At 36.8% G+C, this 22,944-nt stretch overlaps 1 protein-coding gene across 1 annotated transcript; it reads right to left on the bottom strand.

Annotated features, from left to right (window-relative positions):
• Positions 1-2,527: 2,527 nt before the first annotated feature.
• On the bottom strand, positions 2,528-3,730 carry LOC149259865 (F-box/kelch-repeat protein At3g61590-like). The gene has a single exon (XM_089455441.1). It carries the CDS (start codon positions 3,728-3,730, stop codon positions 2,528-2,530), a length of 1,203 nt encoding a protein of 400 aa, XP_089311567.1.
• Positions 3,731-22,944: the final 19,214 nt, after the last annotated feature.

Genomic DNA, 22,944 nt, shown 5'->3' with positions numbered 1-22,944 from the left:
TATTTGTTAAAAAAAAACATTTTAGCCTAAAAGTTGGAAGTGCATTATTTTTGGAGATGTTGAAGATGGAAAATGTTACAGACTTTTTCAACCTAATTCCAATGAAATTATTATTAAGAAAGATGTTAATTTTGATGAGTAAGAATAATTCAATGTTTGTGTCATCTTTAATGCATTTTCCATATTATAATCCCAATTTTTCTATTAGTGATCCTATTCTAGTTTCTTCTAATTCAAATGATGATAGTGAGGATAAAAATCCACCTCCACCTCTTCACCTTCCTATAGTCGGCTTCGTTAAAAATGAACCTACACAAACATCATCAATTCCTATATGGGCCTATACAACATGAAAAGAAACTATTGATTTATTTAGGATCCTACATATCAATGTCATACACATTCATATTTCCATCAAGACCCCTTTAATTTTTATTATTTTCCAGAAACATGATTTAGAAAAATTTGCAAAAGATCTATCCATTTTAATTGGAGCATAATAATGATCAAAAAATATAATTCCTTAAAGGAAAATGATACATGGGATATTGTACCTTTTTGAAAAGGAATACTAGTTGTTAGATGTAAACAGAAGTATAGAACTAAATATCCATTTGATGGAATTGTTGAAAGACATAAGAAATGATTAATTTTGAAAGGATTTTCTCAAGTTGAATGGATTGACTAAAGTGAAGCTTTTTCTCTTATCACCAAAATGAATTCCATCCACCTTATTTTATCCCTAACCATTTCACACCAATGAGAGGACCACTAAATGAATGTTAAAATCCAGCTTCTTGCACGAGGATTTACAAGAAGAAATTTTCATGGAAAAACTTCTTAAATATGTTCAAAATGACATCAAACTTGTTTTCTACCTTAAGAAATATCTATATGGTCTTAAGTAAGTTCCTCAAGGTTGATATGATAAAATAGATAGTTTATCATTGACATTGTCTTTTCTAGATGTCATTTTAAGTTGGTAACTCTCTCTCTCTCTCTCTCTCTCTCTCTCTCTCTCTATATATATATATATATATATATATATATATTTGTTAATGAACTTATTCTTAATGATAGTGATCCCAAAATTTTAATCCATATGAAATATAGTCTTAAGAAGAAATTTGAAATGAGATAATTATGATAATCTTAGGGGTTAACATTTACAAGTGGGCTAAATTTCCATGCTTTTTCCAAAGAAAATATTTGTTAATTTCCATTTTTTTAAATGATTCTCTCAAACTTTATATTATAAAATCATTTTACCTTGAAAAAAGAAGGATTAGTATATAAAATCATAAATTTGAATATTTTTAAAAAAATATCACCAAATATTTTATATTTTTCATGTCAGGGACTACTCATATTTGCCAAGGTCTCTAAAATTTAAGATGAATTTAATCCTTAAAATTTTCCTTTCCCCATACCCAAGCTAAATATACACGCTGCCTTATTCGTTGCTTTCATATAGAAGATTGTAAACCATTTCTATCTCCCTTCTAATATGAACTCAAATTTGTTTCCACATATTATACACTATAAGTAAATGACATATTATATAAGTAAATGACATATTATACAATGAGTTGGTTGGTATCCTTTTGTAAGTGGCTTATATCCATTCTAATAGTTCTTTTACTATTACTCTTGCTACCTAATATATGCCAACACCCTATGCAAGCTAATGGAAATTATTAAAACAAATATTTTTATATACTTAGCATACGATTTAATTTGAATGGACTACTTTTTGGGATCAGTTCACTAATAATCAATGGGTTGATAACCTTGATTGAAACTAGTTTGTTAGGAAAGAAAAAATGAGATAACGTGAATATTTTGCATTGAAAGTAGTTTGCTTTAAAAAAAACAAGACGAATATTTATATTTTTTATCTTCAAGATTCATTATAATACTAAATGAAAGAAAGTTCTCTTTAATGCAAAATGGCTCGACATCAACTATCTACAAGTTTACTGGATTCAAAAGGCACCATTAACTCGGTCAAGAGACTCTCTCAATTCCATCTTTCTTTGTTATCAAATTGGATGAAGCCCTGAGCTAACCTTTCAGCATATCTCCTGTCATCACATCCACAAGGAGGAGAACCATGTCACCAATATACTCTCAAAAAGAAGAGATGATAAAACTGAAGGTGTCATGACTGAGAAGAGATAATAAAACTAAGGGTGTCATGACATACTATGCTGCTGATAAACATGACACTCAGATTAATGTAGCCAGTATTTATACTCTTTATAGCTTCATATCTTCATATTCTGGTTTAATTTTGAGACATTGCCTACAAGTAGAACTATTTGTGTGACGAAGGATTAGGATTCCGATAGCATATATATACCTTGTAATGAACTACATCTCTAAATTTTGGATGTGAAATTAAGATAGTAAAGTAATTTTCCTGAGGAATTATGGCATAAATACCATCACTGAATAGAAAAAAAAAAATATGTAATCCGTACTCTCTTTTTTACCATATAAAAAATAGTTTTTTTTGTTCTGCAATTCACTCCACCTTCATATCGGGTTTTGGTTTGAAGGCAATGAGAGGGGGATCAACCGGTTCTGGAACTGCAGCTACGGGACAGTCTGGAAGAAAATTCCATGAATATTCGTTGAAATTGTAAACTGCCACCTTCTGACCTGTCTGTTTTTTGAAATACAGACAATCACCCAGTCCAGCGCACTTAAATGGTCTCGACGGCGGCACAATCCTGTTAAAAACGTGATGTAGTGTTTGAGGCATTATGGCAATCTGTTTCCACTTGGGAACCGCGTCCTTTACAAACTCCCATATAGTTACCTCTTCTTCCCTTACAATTTCCATGTGCCACTCAACTCGCGTTTCGATTTCCCTCCCCTCCACATACAGTATCCGAGACCCGCAGGCAACTAACTGACTGAAAAATATAGTGTCACGGCGATCTAAATCAGGCAATGGCACAATGGTGGATGACCCCTCTTCCATGTTGAAACCCATAACGCCGATAATTAACCCGGTGTTCGTCTCATTCACGCCTCCCAACATTATGGAATAGAAATAACCTCCGGAAAACACTGTTCCAAAATTTATACCATCCATATATTGAAATGTCACCCATCCCCTCGGCAGGATTCCCGCCATCGTCCATGCCTTGTCAGAGGAATCGTATATTACAACTATATTCTGTTGATGAATTGCAGAGAAGTGCACCACCAACACTTTGTACCCGTCTTCCCCTACTTCAACGATGCCTATCTCCTCTATAGGAAAAATATCCATGTCTGCCATTGGTGGAAGTATGAAGTACTTGGCTGTGAGAGGATTGCAGACATAGATGGAGTTGGGATTGGTGCATTGAATCAAGAAGAGGCCTGTGCATGATCCCAGATAATGAAACAGAGGAGGTGCACCTTCATTACCCTCTAAAAAGCAAAGGGATAAACGAGAGTTCTTCCAACTTCCTACGTAGAAGGAGTATACCAAAAAATCTAGATTTTTCCCCACGAGTCCCAAAAGAAGCCATGGATTTTTGTTTGGGGGCGCCTCTGCCCATTGTTTCCTAAGAAAATTGGTTGACGAAAATAGTGTCTTCCAATGTTTGCAGACATTACCAAATCTACTCACATATTCTGCTGGCAACCATGCCAATATCTCTTCAATAAAATCGTCTGGCAATTCGTCGTACAACCGTGAGTAATCCTCCTCCCCCACAATCACAGCTCCCATTTTTTAAGTTACAACAAATTTCGAATGTGAACTAAAATACGATGAAACGTGAAGTGATACATTATATGTAGATAAATTATAATGCCATGAGCTGCGTCGCTACAAATTACCATGGTTTCTCCGTTTTGAAAGTGTGTGTTAATAAGATTATGTTAATTGCGAAATATTTTATTTTAATTTAATTTAAATGGTGTGTTTTTTGTTTTTTTAAGTAGGGTAGGTTTTCATTCTTATTTTTTAAGTTCAAAGAAAGAGGGCTATTAACCATGGAAATATATATATATATATATATTAAATTAATTTATAATTTATAATTATGTCAATAGACACTATTTTGGAATAAGATTTCTAAAATTTAAATTTAATTATCAATAAATATAGGGTGGATAATAACAAACATTATGTGTGTATACATAAATAAAAAATTAACATTTATCTCCAAAGTAATTATCTTATTTTCTCTCCTTTAATTAAATTCATTAATTAAAAAAAATGTTATATGAACATTCCGAAAATATAATTCCTACCTGTCTCATTTGTAATTCTTTCTATGTAAAAGAGTTTGTTCCTATTCCTTAGGAGTTGTTTAGGTTTAGATGTAAAAAATGTTATATGAACACCTAGAAAATATAATTCCTACTTGTCTCAGTTGTGATTCTTTCTATGTAGAAGAGTTTGTTCCTATTCCTTTGGAGTTGTTTAGATTTAGATATAAAAAATGTTATATGAACGCTTGGAAAATATAATTCCTATTTGTCTCAGTTGTGCTTATTTCTATATAAAAGAGTTTGTTCCTATTCTTAAGGAGTTGTTTAGATTTAGATGTAAAAAATGTTATACGAACACTCGAAAATATAATTCCTACTTGTCTCAATTGTGATTTTTTTTTATGTAAAAGAGTTTGTTCCTATTCCTCAGGAGTTGTTTAGGTCTAGATGTTTCCTAGATTGGTGTGTGGTTGAGATATTCTCTCAACCAAGTTAATGCGATCTGCAAAATTTAAATTAGTAACAAAGCTCATGACAGCCTCAACCTTGGACCCACACCCCTTGTGGGTCGAGGAAATAATATAGTATATTTATATTGTTTTAGTTTTTTATTGTCTATCGGATTATTAAAGCTATTTTGGAGATGTTGGAGAGTGCAAACCAAAGCCAAGTTGTGAGGGCTCACATATTTGTGGGTAGTGAGTCAAAGAGCATTATGCCGACTGTGTGTGCTCTAGTCTTCTGTGAATGTGTGCTTGGAGAAGAATCGATGGTGCCTGCCTATGGTTCTTGCCACGGTGCTAATGTCTGCGTGAATTACATTCTTGCTTACGGTTCTATTTTTTTCAATAAGAAAAAAACATTGTTTTTTGTATTAATCAAAATTCAGTACATATACCATCGATTATCTGTGCATAATAGCATACACCAGAAATATAAGAGTCCAGATTAAACCCATATAGTCCCAAAATGAGCCTAGGAAACATCTAAGGTAATGAGTGTCACAAAAAACATTGATCCATCCTGTAAAAAACATCTTGATCAACTAATAAACAGTCTACTAAGGGACATATGGGTAGCATATAGAAAACATGGGGAAATGATAGCAGAACATCATCCAAAAAAACTATCCAGGAAGAGAAAAAACACTAGCATCCAGTGTGGAGCCTCCTATTTGAATCTCAATATGCATACCATTCAGCAGAGCTAGTAAACCCATCTTAGACATCTTATCTACATTTTGATTATATTCTCTGCCAATATGCTGTATAGATATGTGCCTGAAGGACCTCTAGAGAGTCATGATTTGTTTGAGTCAGCCTTGGAGATGTGGTTGCTTGATATTCATGCTACCCCGAACATGATTGATGATGGACTGTGAATCCCCATATATATGTATGGAGGGAATGCAGAGGAAAGATGCGAACCATAGGAGCCCCCACAAAGCCATTGCCTTCGCCTTCATGTTAGTGCCACTGCCAGCCCCCCAATGAATCCAGTGTTCCTGTTCCAAAGAGATGACAATCCATAAGCTGCATCCACATATGCCTCCCTGAGTGACACCATAAAAAAAACCAGCTGGATATATAATCCCAGGGTCAATCTTTGGGATAGAAGGATGAAAGGGTCTAATGGGTGTGGACAAAGCAGTGGAATACCAACCCAGAATACGGTTAACCACCCGCGGTCTGTCTCCCACCACACCGTCAAATATAATATGATTCTGTCATCCCCATATTTCCCCAAAGTATGAGAGAAGAATACATCGCTATTGGGGTTTTTTGGCTCCACCAAGACAGACAGTCCAAGATATTATCAAAAGGAGTTAATGGGAAATTGATTCGACTAGAAATCTCCATCTAGTCTTTCTTACGGTTCTTACCACGGTGTTGATGCCTACATGAATCTTGAAAGCTGAGACCAACCTCAATCGAGCCTATGATGAACATGATATCTAGCCGTTGTTGAGCTTTTGTAAGAGAGGAAAACAATCGTATTTGAATTTTGTTCTATTCAAAGAAGGAGTCATCTAAAGTGGAAGGATAGAGATGGGGAATGCCATGCTTGGTGAAATGACCCTTTCTAAGCTCCTGCGCACAGCTGCAACGACAAAAAAAAACCATCATGGAATACATTGAGGGCGACCTGTGCGAGACCCATATCCACTGAATCATACAACCACAATACCACCATCTCCGTAGAAACCAATATTCCAATCTCAAAAGATGAATTTCTTAAAGGCTACATTTTTCAACAAGTATGGATCTTCATCATAACAAAAATTCAGAGGATTTGGATAAGCTAAACTGAGAGGTGACTAACGAATGGGATAATCAAGCAGAGGAATGGAGTCCCGTCAATGAAGAAAACGCCATTGATCGAGCACCGGAACAGGAAAACAAATCATTTTGATGTTGAAAGATCATGCGTGAGTGTGGGATTACGGAGCCTTGGAGGCATCGTAAAGACTTTGACCTCAAAATCGGAAGAGGTTATTGAATCCTATTGCCATGATTTGGAAGAGTTTCGCTCGGGGTTGCAGAAGGAGACAAAGGCAATCCACTAAGTTGCGAGCTGCACCATGAAATATTTTCCCAATTCGTTGGGTGTTGGGGCTTCTGTGGCATAGGAATCCCTAGAGTCCGTGGGGCAGGACATTGATGAATTTAGGAGCTCAGTGTGGCGAGGGACGACCGGATTTGTGGTCATCTCACCTGGTACGTGCACCGCTCGGGCATCATTTTAGGCCAATTTACTCGATATTTCATAAGTGTGATCGGGAGCCTGGTAGTTTATGCCACAATTTGCAAGTTTCTTGCATTACCCTTCATGTTCCTGGGAAGTTGAACCTGCTAGGAAGAGGGGTGCATGGATGCCTTCAATGCTGAGCTTGTTGCTGAGCAGGAAGTCTGGGCTACCATTGATGTTTGAGCTCAAAATCAGGCATTTAATACTATTAATGGAGATGCCTTCACCTGGAAGCTACTCCGACATGTTTTTTTAAAGAAGAGTGATTGAAGTGAGTAGACATTGTTGAACGACTGAAATGCACTTAAACACGAGAGGAGAGCTAATTGAGGAGCAGGAGCAGGAACGAAGAACAACTAGGGTTGAAAGTTTGCAGGCGCTGATCTCCATGGTAGGGTGAGGAGGAGGGAGCTCTACTCCCTCCTACAAACAAGCAGTTACCAGTCGTGGTAAGAAGCCAATGGAAAAAGTCAAAAGTGATGATGAGGGGAATGAGAATAGGGAAGAAGAGAAGGATGGAGACAAACATTGTGAGAATAAAAGCACAAAAGACAAGGAAGAAAATGACAAGGAAAAGGGAGCAAAAACCAAGGCACAAAAAGGACCTTGTAAGCCCAAATATGAGGTTACAACCAGGGTGGTCCTGAATGATCGTGTGCTACAGGCACATAGGGATCACATGCGAACTTATGCTATCATTTGTAAATTCATGGGAGTATGGCCCATTAAAAAATATTTACAGACATGGATTAAATACCATTGGAAACCAAAAGGGAGCATTGACCTACATCTGGGGTCAAAAGGATTCTTTACAGTGGTCTTCACTAATATTGAGGATAAAGACAGAGTGTTTGAAGGAGGGCCCTACTTCTATGCAGCTGCTGGCCTCTATATGAGGCCGTGGATGATGAACTTTGTCCTGGAGCGGGAGACTTTCACATCAGTTCTAGTTTGGGTAAGACTTTACTCCCTTCCTCTTGATTACTGGCAAACAGAATCGTTAACAGCCATAGGTAATAAATTAGGACGTTTTTTCAAGGCCTCAGAAGCCACTAGAAGAGGAAAATATACTTCCTTTGCACGAATCTGTGTGGAAATGGATCTCTCTGGAGCTCTACCAGATGAGTTGATCTTGGAAGTTTTTGATGAAGAATGGGTGCAAACAGTAGATTATGAACATATTCCTTTTAGATGTCACAAATGTCATGAGCATGGACACCTGTTCAGAGATTTCCCTCTTAGTAAAATCAAGAATAAGAGCAGAACTTCCATAATGAAAGATACAGAAAGCTTTCAAAAAGTGAGCCACAGAGGAAAAGGTGGCAAAAGGGGTCTTAAGCAACATCAAGCCGAAGGGCCTCAAGTTATGCAGAATAGGTTCCAAGTTCTCGAGGAGGAAGAAGAGACAATAAAAGTAGATCAGGGAATAGAGGAAAGTCCAGAGGACAAGGAGACAGAGGAGGACAAAGACCAACCAAAGAACAATAACATATAGAAAGAGGCTATGATGAGCGATGTAGAACTGGATATGGACCAGGAAATTACCCAGAGTGAGATGGAAATGGAGGATCAGGAACTGCAGGAGATTTTAGACAGAGAACACCTAGATTTGGAAGGATTCTTGAAACAGGGAACCATGGGAGGGTTAGATTCATTACCTCAAGAAGAGTTCTCTAGAGTACAACAACTGTACTTATGGAAAACCCAGGCTAGTGGGGTGGAAAGGCAAGGTAACATGGCAAAACATGGCAAAGAAGGTGTGAAATCTATAAAAAACACACCAGGATTAGCACCTCGAGGCCCAGGAAAGAAAAGAGGCAGAAAAAAGCAGAATGAGCTGCTGATGGAGTGTGGAAAGCTAATGATAGATTCGGGTAAGATGAAAGACCTAACCAGTTACTCTTTCACTAATCTTTAATGATGAAGTTTACTTCTTGGAACATCAGGGGTCTAGGTAGTAAAAGGAAGCAAAGATTACTTAGTAATAGAATGAAACAGGAAGCTTCGGATATTATATTTATCCAAGAAACTAAATGTTCTATTCAAAAAATTAAAGAACTTCATAGTAAATGGCTCAGACATTTTAAGTTTCTAGAAGTCAAGGCAGAAAATACAACGGGTGGCATTCTTACTCTTTGGAATCCCCTAAAGATTGGTATAATAGATGCTGAAGCTTCCAGAAATTATCTATCAGTGGTCATTCAACCTGTGGGGGATAGGGAGATCTATCTGGTAACGAATGTTTATGGCCCTCAAAGAATGGATGACAAATTGAGATTTCTAGATTCTCTTATGGATCTCAGAGAGAGATATGCTGGGATTCCATGGATTTTGGGTGGGGACTTCAACATGATCAAATCACTATCGGAGAAAAAAGGGGGCACCAAAGCTCTAACCAAAGATGCCTTAGCTTTTCAATATTTTATGGACATTATGAAATTGGTTGACATTGATATAAGTAATGGTCTCTTTACTTGGAACAATAGGAGAGGTGGAGGGTCTTTGGTGGCCTCAAAGTTAGATAGATTTATCATATCAGACGACCTTATTCTCAATGATAATGGAATGGAAGCAAGGATTTTTCCCTTTGGATGTTCTGACCACTGGCCAATTCAACTAGAGATCAAGGGCATTGGTACTCCCAGGAACAGACCTTTCAGATTTGATAATATCTGGCTCACCCATCCAGATTTTGTCAACAACATTTCAAGCTGGTGGTCTGAAGATCTGCATATTCAAGGTACAAGCATGTTCCTTCTTCACAAAAGACTAAAACATATCAAGCTCAGGCTTAAAGAGTGGAACAAGAAAGAATTTGGCAATATTTTTGAAGGAAAAAAAGCTGTTGAAAACAAACTGCAGATACTCAACCAATCCCTTATCAAGGTTGGCTTTGATAAAGTCAACAATGATAGAGCCACCAATCTTCAGCACGAGTGGGAGAACTTATGCAAACAAGAGGAATTTTTCTAGAGACAAAAATCTAGAGTGCAATGGTTAAAGGAAGGGGAACGAAACACCAAATTTTTCCACAGGTCAACCTTGGCAAACCAGGCTCATAATAGAATCTCCTCAATTAAGGATGAGGAAGGGAAACTACTCAGTACCCATGAAGAAATTGAAGCTGTTTTAGTTCAACACTTTCGGGGGATTGCATAGGAAAGCATTCCAAATAGAGAGCCTTTCATTAAGGATATAATAAGACATATACCAAGACTAGTGTCCAGAGAGGATAATCTCAACCTCAACAGGCCAGTAACGGAAGAGGAAATCAGTGAAGTCCTCAAGGAAATGCAGAATGGTAAAGCACCGGGTCCGGATGGTTTTAATGTGGACTTCTTTAAAGCCTGCTGGAATATTGTTAAACAAGATATTCTGAATGTAGTAGAAGATTCTAGGGGGAATAAAACTATTCTGAAGGCACTCAACACCTCCTTCATTTCACTGATCCCTAAACAAGATAATGCCCTAACCCCTGATAAGTTTCGACCCATAGCATTGTGCAATGTGGTTTACAAGATCATATCCAAGGTTGTAGCTAATAGACTCAAACCTCTTCTCCCCACTCTAGTTTTGGGGGAGAAATCTGGTTATGTGGAAGGTAGACAAATTGTCAATAACATCATTCAAGCATAGGAGGTGGTGCACTCACTGACTAGCAACAGGAAGGCTGGAATGATCATGCAACTGGACCTAGCCAAAGCCTATGATAAGTTGAACTAGACCTATATCAGGAGGGTTCTTATTGCTTTTGGGTTTGATCATAATTGGGTTAGATGGGTCATGGCTTTGGTAACTTCTTCTAGCTTTTCAATTTTGGTAAATGGCTCTCCCTCCAAGATTTTTATTCCCTCAAGAGGCCTTAGGCAGGGAGATCCACTCTCTCCCTTTCTCTTTATACTCATGATGGAAGGACTTGGTATATCGATTAAGCAAGCAAAAGCAAAAGGCAAAATCAAGGGTCTTCAACTTTCTGAGAATGGATAGACTTTGACTCATCAACAATTTGTGAATGATACCATGTTGCAGGGAGTTCCTCTAGTCAAAGAAGCTTTGGAATACAAACAACTTCTAATTGACTTTGGATTGGCCATAGGTATGGAGGTTAATCTTCTTAAATCTAAAATCTTTTTCTTTAATACTGATGTTGCTATACAAAGGAATATCTCCATAATTCTAGGCTTTCAAAGAGATTCTCTTCCCTCGAAATATTTGGGAGTCCCCGTTACTGCTACACCTCTTCATAAGAGTATATGGGAACTAGTGATTAATAAGATGCAGGATAAAATCAGGAATTGGACCATCAGATCTTTAAACTTGGCTGGCAGGTTGGTGCTTACAAAGGTTGTTCTACAATCTATCCTAGTTTTTATGCTTTCAGCACTCCCTATACCAAAAGGAGTCTTACAACAATTCATAACCATTCAAAGAGACTTTCTCTGGGGTAAAGGGGAGAAAAAAAGGAAATGGGCCTTAGTTGCTTGGGAAAATATTTTCAAACCCAAAAATTAAGGAGGTATGGGTTTGGATGATCCAGAGGTTCTAAGCAGGGCTTTAGGAGCTAAGTTATGGTGGAGATGGGTCAAAGAACCAAAGGCCCAGTGGGCTAGTATCTAGACAGAAAAATATGCCAGCACTTGGGACAATAACGATCATATAAGGATGTCTGGAAATATAAAGGGCTCATACATCTGGAATAAGGCCTGGGAGAACAGAGGCTTAGTTCAAAAGAATAGCTTCTGGGAAATCAAAGAGGGGGATTTGGCACTTTTTTGGGAAGATAAATGGCAACAAGAACCAATACTACTAAATGAGCAATTTCTAGACCTCAAAAGAGAGACAAACATCATAGGGTTATCGCAAGTCAAAGATTTTTGGGACCAAAATAATAATGCAAGTAAATGGAGAAAGTGGAGGAATATGATTTACAGGGAAGATAACCCCTTGAAAACTAAAGCTGAGGTTCTCATGCGGATACTGGAACAAAGGAAGATCTTAGTGACAGGGGGGCATGACCAATTGAGGTGGGGCAACAATAATGAGGGTACCTTTAATCTTAAGGAGGCAAAACGCAAACTCCTCGAGATGGACTCTCTTGCTCCGGATAGAATATGGCAGAATCTATGGAGGCATCAAGGTTGGATGAAGATTAAACTCTTCATGTGGCTTGTTTATCATAAGAGAATTTTGACTTGGGATAACATAAGGAAAAGGGGTGTGCTGGGGCCTTCCAAATGCCAGCTCTGTGAAGCCCAAGAGGAAACTATGGAACACCTCCTCAATAATTGTATCTTCACCTCTAGTTTGTGGGATTCTTTTGCTAACATCTTCCAAAAGAGCGACAGGGACAGAGGGTGTATCTTCAACACCCTAACCAGGTGGAGAAGTAATTACTCAGATAATGAAATTCTTGGTTTTGCTTGGGCTCTTACACCTAGCTTCATTATTTGGAATGTCTGGAAAGAAAGGAATAAGAGAATTTTCAAAAATGAAAAAAGATCCCTTCAATGTCTTTTGAAGTAGACTTTGACTCAACTTAAAGAGATGGTGGGTACCATAGTGTGAAACACCCCTAAAAATCCACCCTCAGATGCTGACTTGAGGATTCTGGGACTGTTGGGAATGCAGGGGCTTATGTCGCAGGGCCTGAACAGAAGGGTTTTGGCTATGGTTTCTAAGCAGGAATTCTGGCATCCTCCCCCTTTGGGCTTTCTGAAATATAACATAGATGGGGCTTCTAAAGGCAACCTGGGCAATGCAGGCTTTGGAGGGGTGTTAAGGGATGATACTGGTAATATCCTTTCCATCTTCCATGGACATTTAGGTAGAGCTACAAATAACATGGCAGAAGCCATGGCTATGGAGTAGTGCTTAGATCTCCTAGTGCAGGAGAACTGGAAGAATGTAATTATCGAAGCTGACTCTGAGATAATTATCAACACAGTCAAAAAAATTAGTTGGGGCTCAGAGCTGGAGAAGGTTTCAAAACACTGGAGACTGATCCAGGTCTTCCAAAGGATCCAGCTCCACCTCAGAGGCCTACACATGGTTAGTTTTAACCATGTGTGAAGGCAGGCCAATAAACTAGCTGATTTACTGGCTAATCAAGGAGTGAAGTGTACCATGTATAGGGTTGTGATGGGCGGGCATAGGTTGCCTCAGGATAGTTTCATGGATCAGTGCGACACCCAAGCAGTCGAGGATATGATGGTGTACCGCACCAAAACTATGGAAGCTCTGTCCAATAATTTGGTTGATTTATGAGGTGCAAGTTTTTCCTTTTCTCGTTTTTTCTTATGTTGCTAGGAGGAGTCTGCTACCAGAGTAGTTGTTTGGAGGGAAGAGGTAGCATGTCACTCAGGCTCACATACAACTGCAAAGGCAAAAGTGGTAGCTGCTAGAATTCGGGTTCCAACGGTGACCTGAATATTCCTAATACGCTGTCAAAGGTCGCAAATCTGCCAGCTGAGTGGTTTCCAGTATATCGGGGGTCTCTCGGGTGGGAAGTGGTTTTCAAAATTTGGGAGCGATCACACTCCTCGGGCTACACGTGGCCGAGGGGCGGTTTTGTTTTCCACCCTTATCGCACGTTAACCAACAACTCTTTTGCTCGGTGCGATATGATCCTCTGCCGTAGGATCAAGTCTAGCAGATCTACGGCTGTGATTTATCGAGCTTGTCAGTGGGGCCATAAGGTTAAAGGGCGGACTTCTAGGCGGCGCGATATTCACCTCTACCATTGGATCAATTTGGGAGGATTGACGGTCAGGAATCTGTGCGCATACTGGTGGGTCCAAACGGTTAATTGGTGGGAGCCTTGGCTCAACAAGGTCCTCCTCAACAGTTGGTGGGAGATTGGAATTCTGAAAGTGGAAATTAACAGCTTTCTCCCCCTTTTCCAGATTTGTCGGGTTGATTATGTGGCCTTGTTACTTTTTTCCGTTTTGGGTGGTGTAGTTTTGTGGGTTAGGGTCGGAGTTTTAACACTTAACTCGTGACCCTTGGTTTTCTAGTAAGTAGTGTTTGTTTAAGATCCATGTTTCCATGTGGATGGTTGTATTCTATGTAAATAATTTTCTGTTTTAATGATTATGAAGGTACGACTCTTGCTTTAGCCAAAAAAGAGTAGACATTGTTGAACTTGTTATGTGGATTCGAGGGCTAGTTGCAAGAACTGCGCTGGGAGTAACCCGAGCAGTCTATTGCGTTGGTTTGTTTTTGTTGTATGCCAATGCTTGAACCCGTTGCTGTGAAATGAAGGTACTATATATAAAGATTTGAAGCGGGATTTGAGTGTGGAGGCCCTATTGAGTTTCTACATTGAGCATTGTTGAAACCTTTGTGTTGTTGGATTCTAGTTTGGATATAAAAGACACAGTTTACAAGGTATTTGATATTTTGATAAGAGTGATTTTGTTTTTTTAAGTGTGGTCCCTAATTAAGCATACATGACACTCTTTCAGTGACCTCTTTTATGGAAAATGGTAAAGAATAAGTTCATATTTTATGAAGTGATTGGTTCATGGTTAGCATTTTGGATTATTGAATATAATTTCATTGAGTTTAGCTAACTCAATGTGTAGTGATTTTATTAGAATTGGCTACCCTAGCAAATCACAATTATGTGAATATGAAAATCCAATAGAATTGATGGACAATGACACTAAAGATGCCAAAGATAATGTTGTGGACGATATGAACAATTTCAAAGGAGGTGGTAGAGTAGCTTTAGAGATTAAAGGATGATGGACAACAAAGTGAAAGTTTCCCCATGGACATGTAGATTGGGTGACAAATTAATGCCATGAGCTGTGTCGCTACAAATTACCATGGTTTCTCTCTTTTGAAAGTGTGTGTTAATAAGATTATGTTAATTGTGAAATATTTTATTTTAATTTAAGTTAAATGGTGTGTTTTTTTTTTTTTAGTGGAGTAGGTTTTCATTCTTATTTTTTAAGTTCAAGAAAGAGGGCTCTTAGCCATGGAGAAGTAATTTTAGGATATATTTCAAGCCTAAAATAACATATATATATATATATATATAACAATCAGAAAATTATTTAAATTTAATTATCATTAAATATATGGTGGATAATAATAAACATTATGTGTAGTATACATACAATAAAAAAATAAGATTTATCTCCAAAATAATTATCCTCTTTTCTCTCCTTTAATTAAATTCATTAATTAAAAAAAATGTTATATTAACACTTAGGAAAATATAATTACTACTTGTCTCATTTGTAATTATTTCTATGTAAAAGAGTTTGTTCCTATTCCTTAGGACTTGTTTAGATTTAGATGTAAAAAATGTAATATGAACATTTGGAAAATATAATTCCTACTTGCCTCAGTTGTGATTCTTTCTATGTAGAATAGTTTGTTCCTATTCCTTATGAGTTGTTTAGATTTAGGTATAAAAAATGTTATATGAACACTTGGAAAATATAATTCCTACTTGTCTAAGTTGTGATTCTTTCTATGTAAAATAGTTTGTTCCTATTCTTTAGGAATTGTTTAGATTTAGATGTGAAAATTGTTATATGAACACTTGGAAAAGATAATTCCTACTTGTCTCAGTTGTGATTCTTTCTATGTAAAAGAGTTTGTTCCTATTCCTTAGGAATTGTTTAGATCTACATGTTTCCTAGATTGGTGTGTGGTTGAGATATTCTCTCAACCAAGTTAATACGATCTGTAAAATTTAAATTAGTATCAGAGCTCATGAGGGCCTTGACCTTGGCCCCTTGTGGGTCAAGGAAATAACATGGTATATTTATATTGTTTTAGTTTTTTATTTCTATTAGATTATTAAAGTTATTTTGGAGTTGTTGGAGAGTGCAAATCATAGCCAAGTTGTGAGGGCTGACATATCTGTGGGTAGTGAGTCAAAGAGAATTATGCCGACTGTGTGTGCTCTAGTCTTCTGTGAATGTGTGCATGGAGAAGAATTGATGGTGCCTGCCTATGGTTCTTGCCACGGTGTTGATGTCTGCGTGAATTACGATTCTTGCTTACGGTTCTATTTTTTTCCAGTAAGAAAAAAACACTATTTTTTGTATTAATTAAAATTTAGTACATATACCATTGATTATCTGTGCATAATAGCATTCACCAGAAATATAGGAGTCCAAATTAAACCCACCTAGTCCCAAAATGAGCCTAGGAAACATCTAAGGTAATGAGTGTAACAAAAAAACATTGATCCATCCTTTAAAAAACATCCTGATCAGCTAATAAACAATTCGTCGAGGGAAATATGGGTAGCATATAGAAAACATGGGGAAATGATAGTAAAACATCATCCAAAAAACTATCCGAGAAGAGAAAAGACACCAGCATCTAGTGTGGAGCCTTCTATCCGAAACTCAATATGCATACCATTCAGCAGAGACAGTAAACCCATCTTGGACATCTTGTCTACATTTTGATTGTATTCTCTGCCAATATGTTGTATAGATATGTGCCTGAAGGACCTCCAGAGAGTCATGATTTGTTTGAGCCAGCCTTGGAGATGTGGTTGCTTGATATTCATGCTACCCCGAACATGATTGATGATGGCCTGTGAATCCCCATATATATGTATGGAGGGAATGTAGAGGAAAGATGCGAACCATAGGAGCCCCCACAAAGCCATTTCCTTCGCCTTCATGTTAGTGCCATTGCCAACCCCACAGTGAACCCATTATTCTTGTTCCAAAGAGATGATGATCTAGAAGCTACATCCACATACGCCTCCCTGAGCGACACCATAAAAAAAACCAGTCGGATATATAATCCTAGGGTCAGTCTTCGAGATAGAAGGACGAAGGGTCTAACAGGAGTGGACAAAGTAGTAGAATACCAACCCAGAATACGATTAACCACCTGTGGTCTGTCTCCCATCACACCCTCAAATATAATACCATTCTGTCATCCCTAGATTTCCCAGAAGTATGAGAGAAGAATACATCGCCATTGGGGTTTTTTGGCTCCACCAAGACAAATAGTCCAAGATATTATCAAAAGGAGTAATGGGAAATGGATTCGACCAATAATCTCCATCTAGTCTTGCTTACGATTCTTACCATGGTGTTGATGCATGCATGAATCTTGAAAGCTGAGACCAACCTTATTCAATCGAGCCTATCATTAACATGATATCTAGCTGTTGTTGAGCTTTTGTAGAGAGTAAAACAATTGTATTTGGATTTTGTTCTATTCAGAGGAGTCATCTAAAGTGGAAAGATAGAGATGGGGAATGCCATGCTTGGTGAACCAACCCTTTCTAAGCTCCCACGCACATCTTCAACGACGACAAAACAACCATTGTGGAATACATTGAGGGAGACCTGTATGAGATTCATATCCATTGAATCATATAGCCACAAAACCACCATCTCTATAGAAACCAGTATTCCATTCTCAAAAGATGAATTTATTAAAGGCTACATTTTTCAACAAGTATGGATCTTGATCATAAAAAAAAATTCAAAGGATTTGGATAAGCTAGACTGGGAGGTGATTGACGACTGGGATAATCAAGCAGAGGAATGGAGTCCTGTCGATGAAGAAAACGCCACTGATCGAGCACCGGAACATGAAAAAAAATCATTTTAATGTTGAAAGATCAGGCGTGAGTGTGGAATTACAGAGCCTTGGAGGCATCGTAAATACTTTGACCTCAAAATCAAAAGAGGTTATTGAATCCTATCGCCACGATTTGGAAGAGTTTCACTCGAGGTTGCAGAAGGAGACAAAGGTGATCCACTAAGTTGCGAGCTGCGCATTGAAATATTTTCCCAATTCGTTGGATGTTGGGGCTTTTGTGGCATAAGAATCCCCATAGTCTGTGGGGCAGGCCATTGATGAATTCAGGAGCTCAATGTGGCGAGGGACGACTGGATTTGTGGTCATCTCACCTGGTCTGTGCACCACCCGGGCATCATTTTAGGCCAATCTACCCGATCTTTCATAAGCGCGATCGAGAGCATGGTAGTTTATGCCACAATTTGCAAGTTTCTTGTGTTGCCCTTCGTGTTCCCAGGTAGTTGGACCTGCTAGGAAGAGGGGTACATGGATGTCTTCGATGTTGAGCTTGTTGTTGAGCAGGAAGATTGGGCTGTCACTGATGTCAGAGCTCAGAATCAGGTATTTAATACAATTAATGGAGATGCCTTCACCTGGAAGCTACTCTGACCTATTTTTTTTTAAAGAAGAGTGACTGAAGTGAGTAGGCATTTTTGAACTTGTTATGTGGATTCGAGGGCTAGTTGCAAGAACCGTGTTGGGGGTAACCCGAGCAGTCTATTGCGTTGGTTTGTTTTCGTTGTATGTCAATGCTTGAACCAATTGTTGTGAAATGAAGGTACTATCTATAAAGAGTTGAAGCGGGCTTTGAGTGTGGAGGCCCTATTGAGTTTCTACGTTGAGCGTTATTGAAACCTTTGTGTTGTTGGATTTTAGTTTGGATATAAAAGACACAATTTACAAGGTATTTGATATTTTGATAAGAGTGATTTTGTTTTTTTAAGTGTGGTTCCCAATTAAACATACATGACACTCTTTCAGTGACCTCTTTTATGTAAAATGGTAAAGAATAAGTTCATATTTTATGAAGTGATTGGTTCATGGTTAGCATTTTGGATTATTGAAGATAATTTCATTGAGTTTAGCTAACTCGACGTGTAGTGATTTTGTTAGAATTGGCTACCCTAGCAAATCACAATTATGTGAATATGAAAATCCAATAGAATTGATGGACAATGACACTAAAGATGCCAAAGATAATGTTGTGGACAATATGAACAATTTCAAAAGAGGTGGTAGAGCAGCTTTAGAGATTAAAGGATGATGGACAACAAAGTGAAAGTTTCCCCATGGACATGTAGATTGGGTGACAAACCCCATTCCTACGTCGGACACCTTTGAGGAAGGTAATATGGCCAACATTCCACCCATCATCAAGGTGGACATTTTTGTTCCACCAAATGTGACCAAACATAGACTTATTGGAGCTACCTATTCTCCCAAAGAGGTTTCAGCTTACAAACCACTCTTCTAAGTGTTTCATTATATTTTCACCTAGTCATATTGAGAAATGCCTAGCCTTGATCCTAGCATTATTGAACATCACATCAACACATGGTTGGATGCATCACTTATTCAATAGAAACAACTACCTATCAATCTTTCTAAATCCCTGGCCCTCAAGGTATAAATTAAGAAACTCCGCACCATGGGTTTCTCTATCCAATCACCTATACTTCATGGATCTATAATCCTATCCTTATGAATCAAAATCAAGGTGCGAAGCCGCTTTCCCGACATAGGAGGGGAGTTGGTGTGAGTTTGTGGGATAGAATCACTAGCATGTTGTATAATGAGCCACACATCTTAATTGTAAGCAAGTCTATGTTGTTTTGTAGTGGTCTTTGTAAAGTATGTGCATGGTAACTCCATGAGTTGGAGTGTGTAATGTAAGTCTGATGAGGCATGTGTACCCCAATAAAGTTTGTGGTAATATGAAAACCACTTTGGAAGTGCAGGTTTGTGGTAAGCCGAAAACCAATTTGCATTATAGGTTTGTGGTAAGCCAGAAGCCATGTGTGAGAGTGAAGTGGATAGGAATACCTATAGGCATGGTTTAGGGTAAGTTGATAAAACCCAGAGCATGGTTATGGGTAATCTAAGAAAACCCATGATGACAACAATGAAGGGGGATAAAAACTTGGGCATGGTTTAGGGTAAGCCAATAAAACCCAGAGCATGGTTATGGGTAATCTGAGAAAACCCATGATGATGATGATGATGGAGGGGGATTTGTAGGTATAGGTACAAGTATGCAGATAATGATTGACTTAACCATATACACGAAGGATGTCCTTGTTGACTAGCAGTTGTAGTAGTTGGTACCTATGCATTCTAATAGATGGTTGTTCCTTTATATGGATATCAACATATTCTTTTTTTATTATGTTTGTAAACAGTAGGGATAATGATTGACTTAACCATGTACACGAAGGATGTCCTTGTTGACGAGCGGTTGTAGTAGTTGGTACCTATGCATTCTAATAGATGGTTGTTCCTTTATATGGATGTCAACATATTATTTTTTTATTATGTTTGTAAACACCGGGACCGCAACTAGACTTTGCAGATTGAGATCGAGACAAGTAGTCATTAAGGGGGGAACTTGGAAAATATAATTCCTACTCATCTCAATTGTGATTCTTTCTATGTAAAAGAGTTTGTTCATATTCCTTAGGAGTTGTTTAGATCTAGACGTTTCCTAGATTGCTATGTGGTTGAGATATTCTCTCAATCAAATGATTGTGTGTCCAAGATTGTCTACCTATCTTGAGACAACACTACATGTATTTATATGTAACATTATTTGATTAATTGATACGGTAATAGTTTTTCAAATTGAACAAATGTGATATGAATTGAATTATGGTTTAATATTATGTGTAGTACACATAAATCATAGATTGAGATTTATCTCCAAAGTAATTATCCCCATTTTCCCTCTTTTAATTAAATTGGTTAATTAAGAAAAATGTTATATGAAACAATGTGATATGAAGTGATTTATGGTTTTTTGGGCATGTGGTATAGATAAGTCATGGTATTAGCTATGGTATTGTAACAAAGCTTATTTACACATTAAGAATATCCTGAATAATCTTGTTTCATGTTTTTAAATGTATATATGTTTAATTTGTTTATTAATTGTTTTTATAATTATTAAAAAATAATAATAAAATAATAATTTAGTTATTTTTTATGATTTTTTTTTAACAAAATTAAGATGTGTTATGAAATAAGTATTCTAATGTTTATTGTTGACATTTTAACAATAATTTAATTCATATGATTGTATCAAATTTGTATTGCAATATAAATAAATAATACAATATAAATAAATAACAGAATATTATGTGTGTAAAGTAAATGAAATATTTTTTTTGCACAATGTAATTTTTAATAAAATTGAGACTTTTTGTTTATATATATATAATATTATTTTTCCGAAAAAATGTATAATTCAAAATCATGAAGGTCAAAGTTCATTTTATTAAGTAATTATTACTTTTTCCAAAAAAAACTCATAAAAAAATAAAATTGTGGCTTTTTATTATTTATATATATAGATATTATTTTATGAAAAAATATGTCTAACGAAGTTCATTTTACTTAATAATTTTATTTGAGAAAGGAAAAAACTAATGAAAAAACAAAATTACAATGTCAATACTGAAGCCATGATTCCACAGTTCACTTTACGAGAATCAGCACTCTTCCATGGGAAAGTTGGTGATACATTTAAAAAAAAAAAAACAATACGATTGTCATGTTATGGTTTGTTTCAGAGTAACTAATTAATTGCATTTTGAAAAAATAAAAAAATAACACAACTTAAAATTTAATTTCGAGCGGACTACTTAATTCGAGTGGTTGGTTAATATTTTTTATTAATTTGATAGTCACTACTTATTATGGATATCTTGGAAAGATGAAAAACTGGAATATTACTTCAGCTTTAAGGTAAATTTGAAGCAGGATTTTTTTGTTTTGTATTTGAATTGGGTAACTATAAATATAAATATTAAATGGGTTAGTTGATATTATTTTTAATTCTACTTTTTAATTACAATTATTGATGTAATGTTTATATTATTTTTTAGATGAATAATTTTTTTTCCTAATTGTTTGATGAAGATGTCTGCAATATATTGTTTTTGAGACCCGCTATATAGTAAAACAATCACTCTATCATTAATCAATTCTTTGATGAATTGATACCTTAAAGCAATTGTATATCTATTGTCATAATAAATATTTGTTGTTTATTTTTGTTCATGCCTTAAATCTTTCAATATTTTTCTCATTCAAATTGTTTTACAAGATGCCCCCATTGCTACTACTTATTCAACTTCAATTGTGAGAAGAGAAACAAACGGTTGTTTCTTGGAAGCCCATGAAATGACTCCTGAACCTTAATGAAAAGCATAGCCAGATGCGCTTTTTCATTTTCTATCATGTACAATTTCTTCCCAATCACTATTAGTATATCCATCTAGCCTAAATTCATTTGTTGCAGTATACAAAATGTCATATCCCTTGGCTCCATTAACATACCTTAGAATTCCTTTAGCTACTAACCAATATGTCTCTGTGAATCTAGAAATCAAACTCATTGCATCCATTACATTAAGTTTAGTTGTAGTCATATACATCAAATCGTCAACCATACTTTTGTATACTGTTGGATCTACATTGTTTCTACAATCTTCTTTACTCAGTTTCAAGCCCATGGTTGTTGGTGTTCGAGAAGGCTTGTTGTTTTTCATTTTAAACCTCTTTAAGATGTTTGATGCATACTTTATTAGATAAACATGTCATCTTCCATTTTCTTCACTTCTATGCCTAGAAACTACCTTAACAATCCCAAATATGTCTCATTAAACTCATTTTCATGACCTCTTTGAAATCATCAACGAGAAGATCATCACTCTTTATAAAAATTAGATCATCTACATATAAAACCACAATTAAAATCTTACCATCACTTTCTTTGATGTAGAGGGTAGGCTCACCATCACTTCTGCTAATGATCAGGTGCTCAAAATTAGGCTCAAAACTCAAAGTGATAGAATCTCGATAAACTTAGCTTCAGATCGAAGTGTTCGTCGTCCTGATTCCAACGGTGTGAACGCCACTCCAATCTGAGCTCATATGAAGAAGTTAGAGCAAGTCAAAGTTCATATTTGACTTGGACAAATGGTAGGAGAAGATGACGTGGCAGGACTCTCTAGCGAATGGGGAAGCGCCAAGTGGTAAGCTACCATTGGCCCTGCATTTTGCAAATCACATGTCACAGATGAGTCGGCGTTAAAGAATCGGCCCCAGAATAAGCCAAGGTGTGATGCGATAATCAAAATCGTACATCGCAGAAGGGAAGTACTACAAAAATCAACCCCCAACGTACTA

This window comes from Pinus tabuliformis, chromosome 6 (genome assembly GCF_031772625.1).
Source record: "Pinus tabuliformis cultivar Carrire ecotype Pingquan chromosome 6, CPIR1, whole genome shotgun sequence".
In the NCBI taxonomy this organism is placed as follows: Eukaryota; Viridiplantae; Streptophyta; class Pinopsida; order Pinales; family Pinaceae; genus Pinus; species Pinus tabuliformis.
The sequence above is the reverse complement of the archived record's forward strand: the minus strand, read 5'-3'. Positions and strand labels throughout refer to the sequence as shown.

Bases quoted from the DNA above. Each gene is read 5' to 3' on its own strand.
- LOC149259865 (XM_089455441.1), bottom strand. From the start codon at position 3,730: ATGGGAGCTGTGATTGTGGGGGAGGAGGATTACTCACGGTTGTACGAC.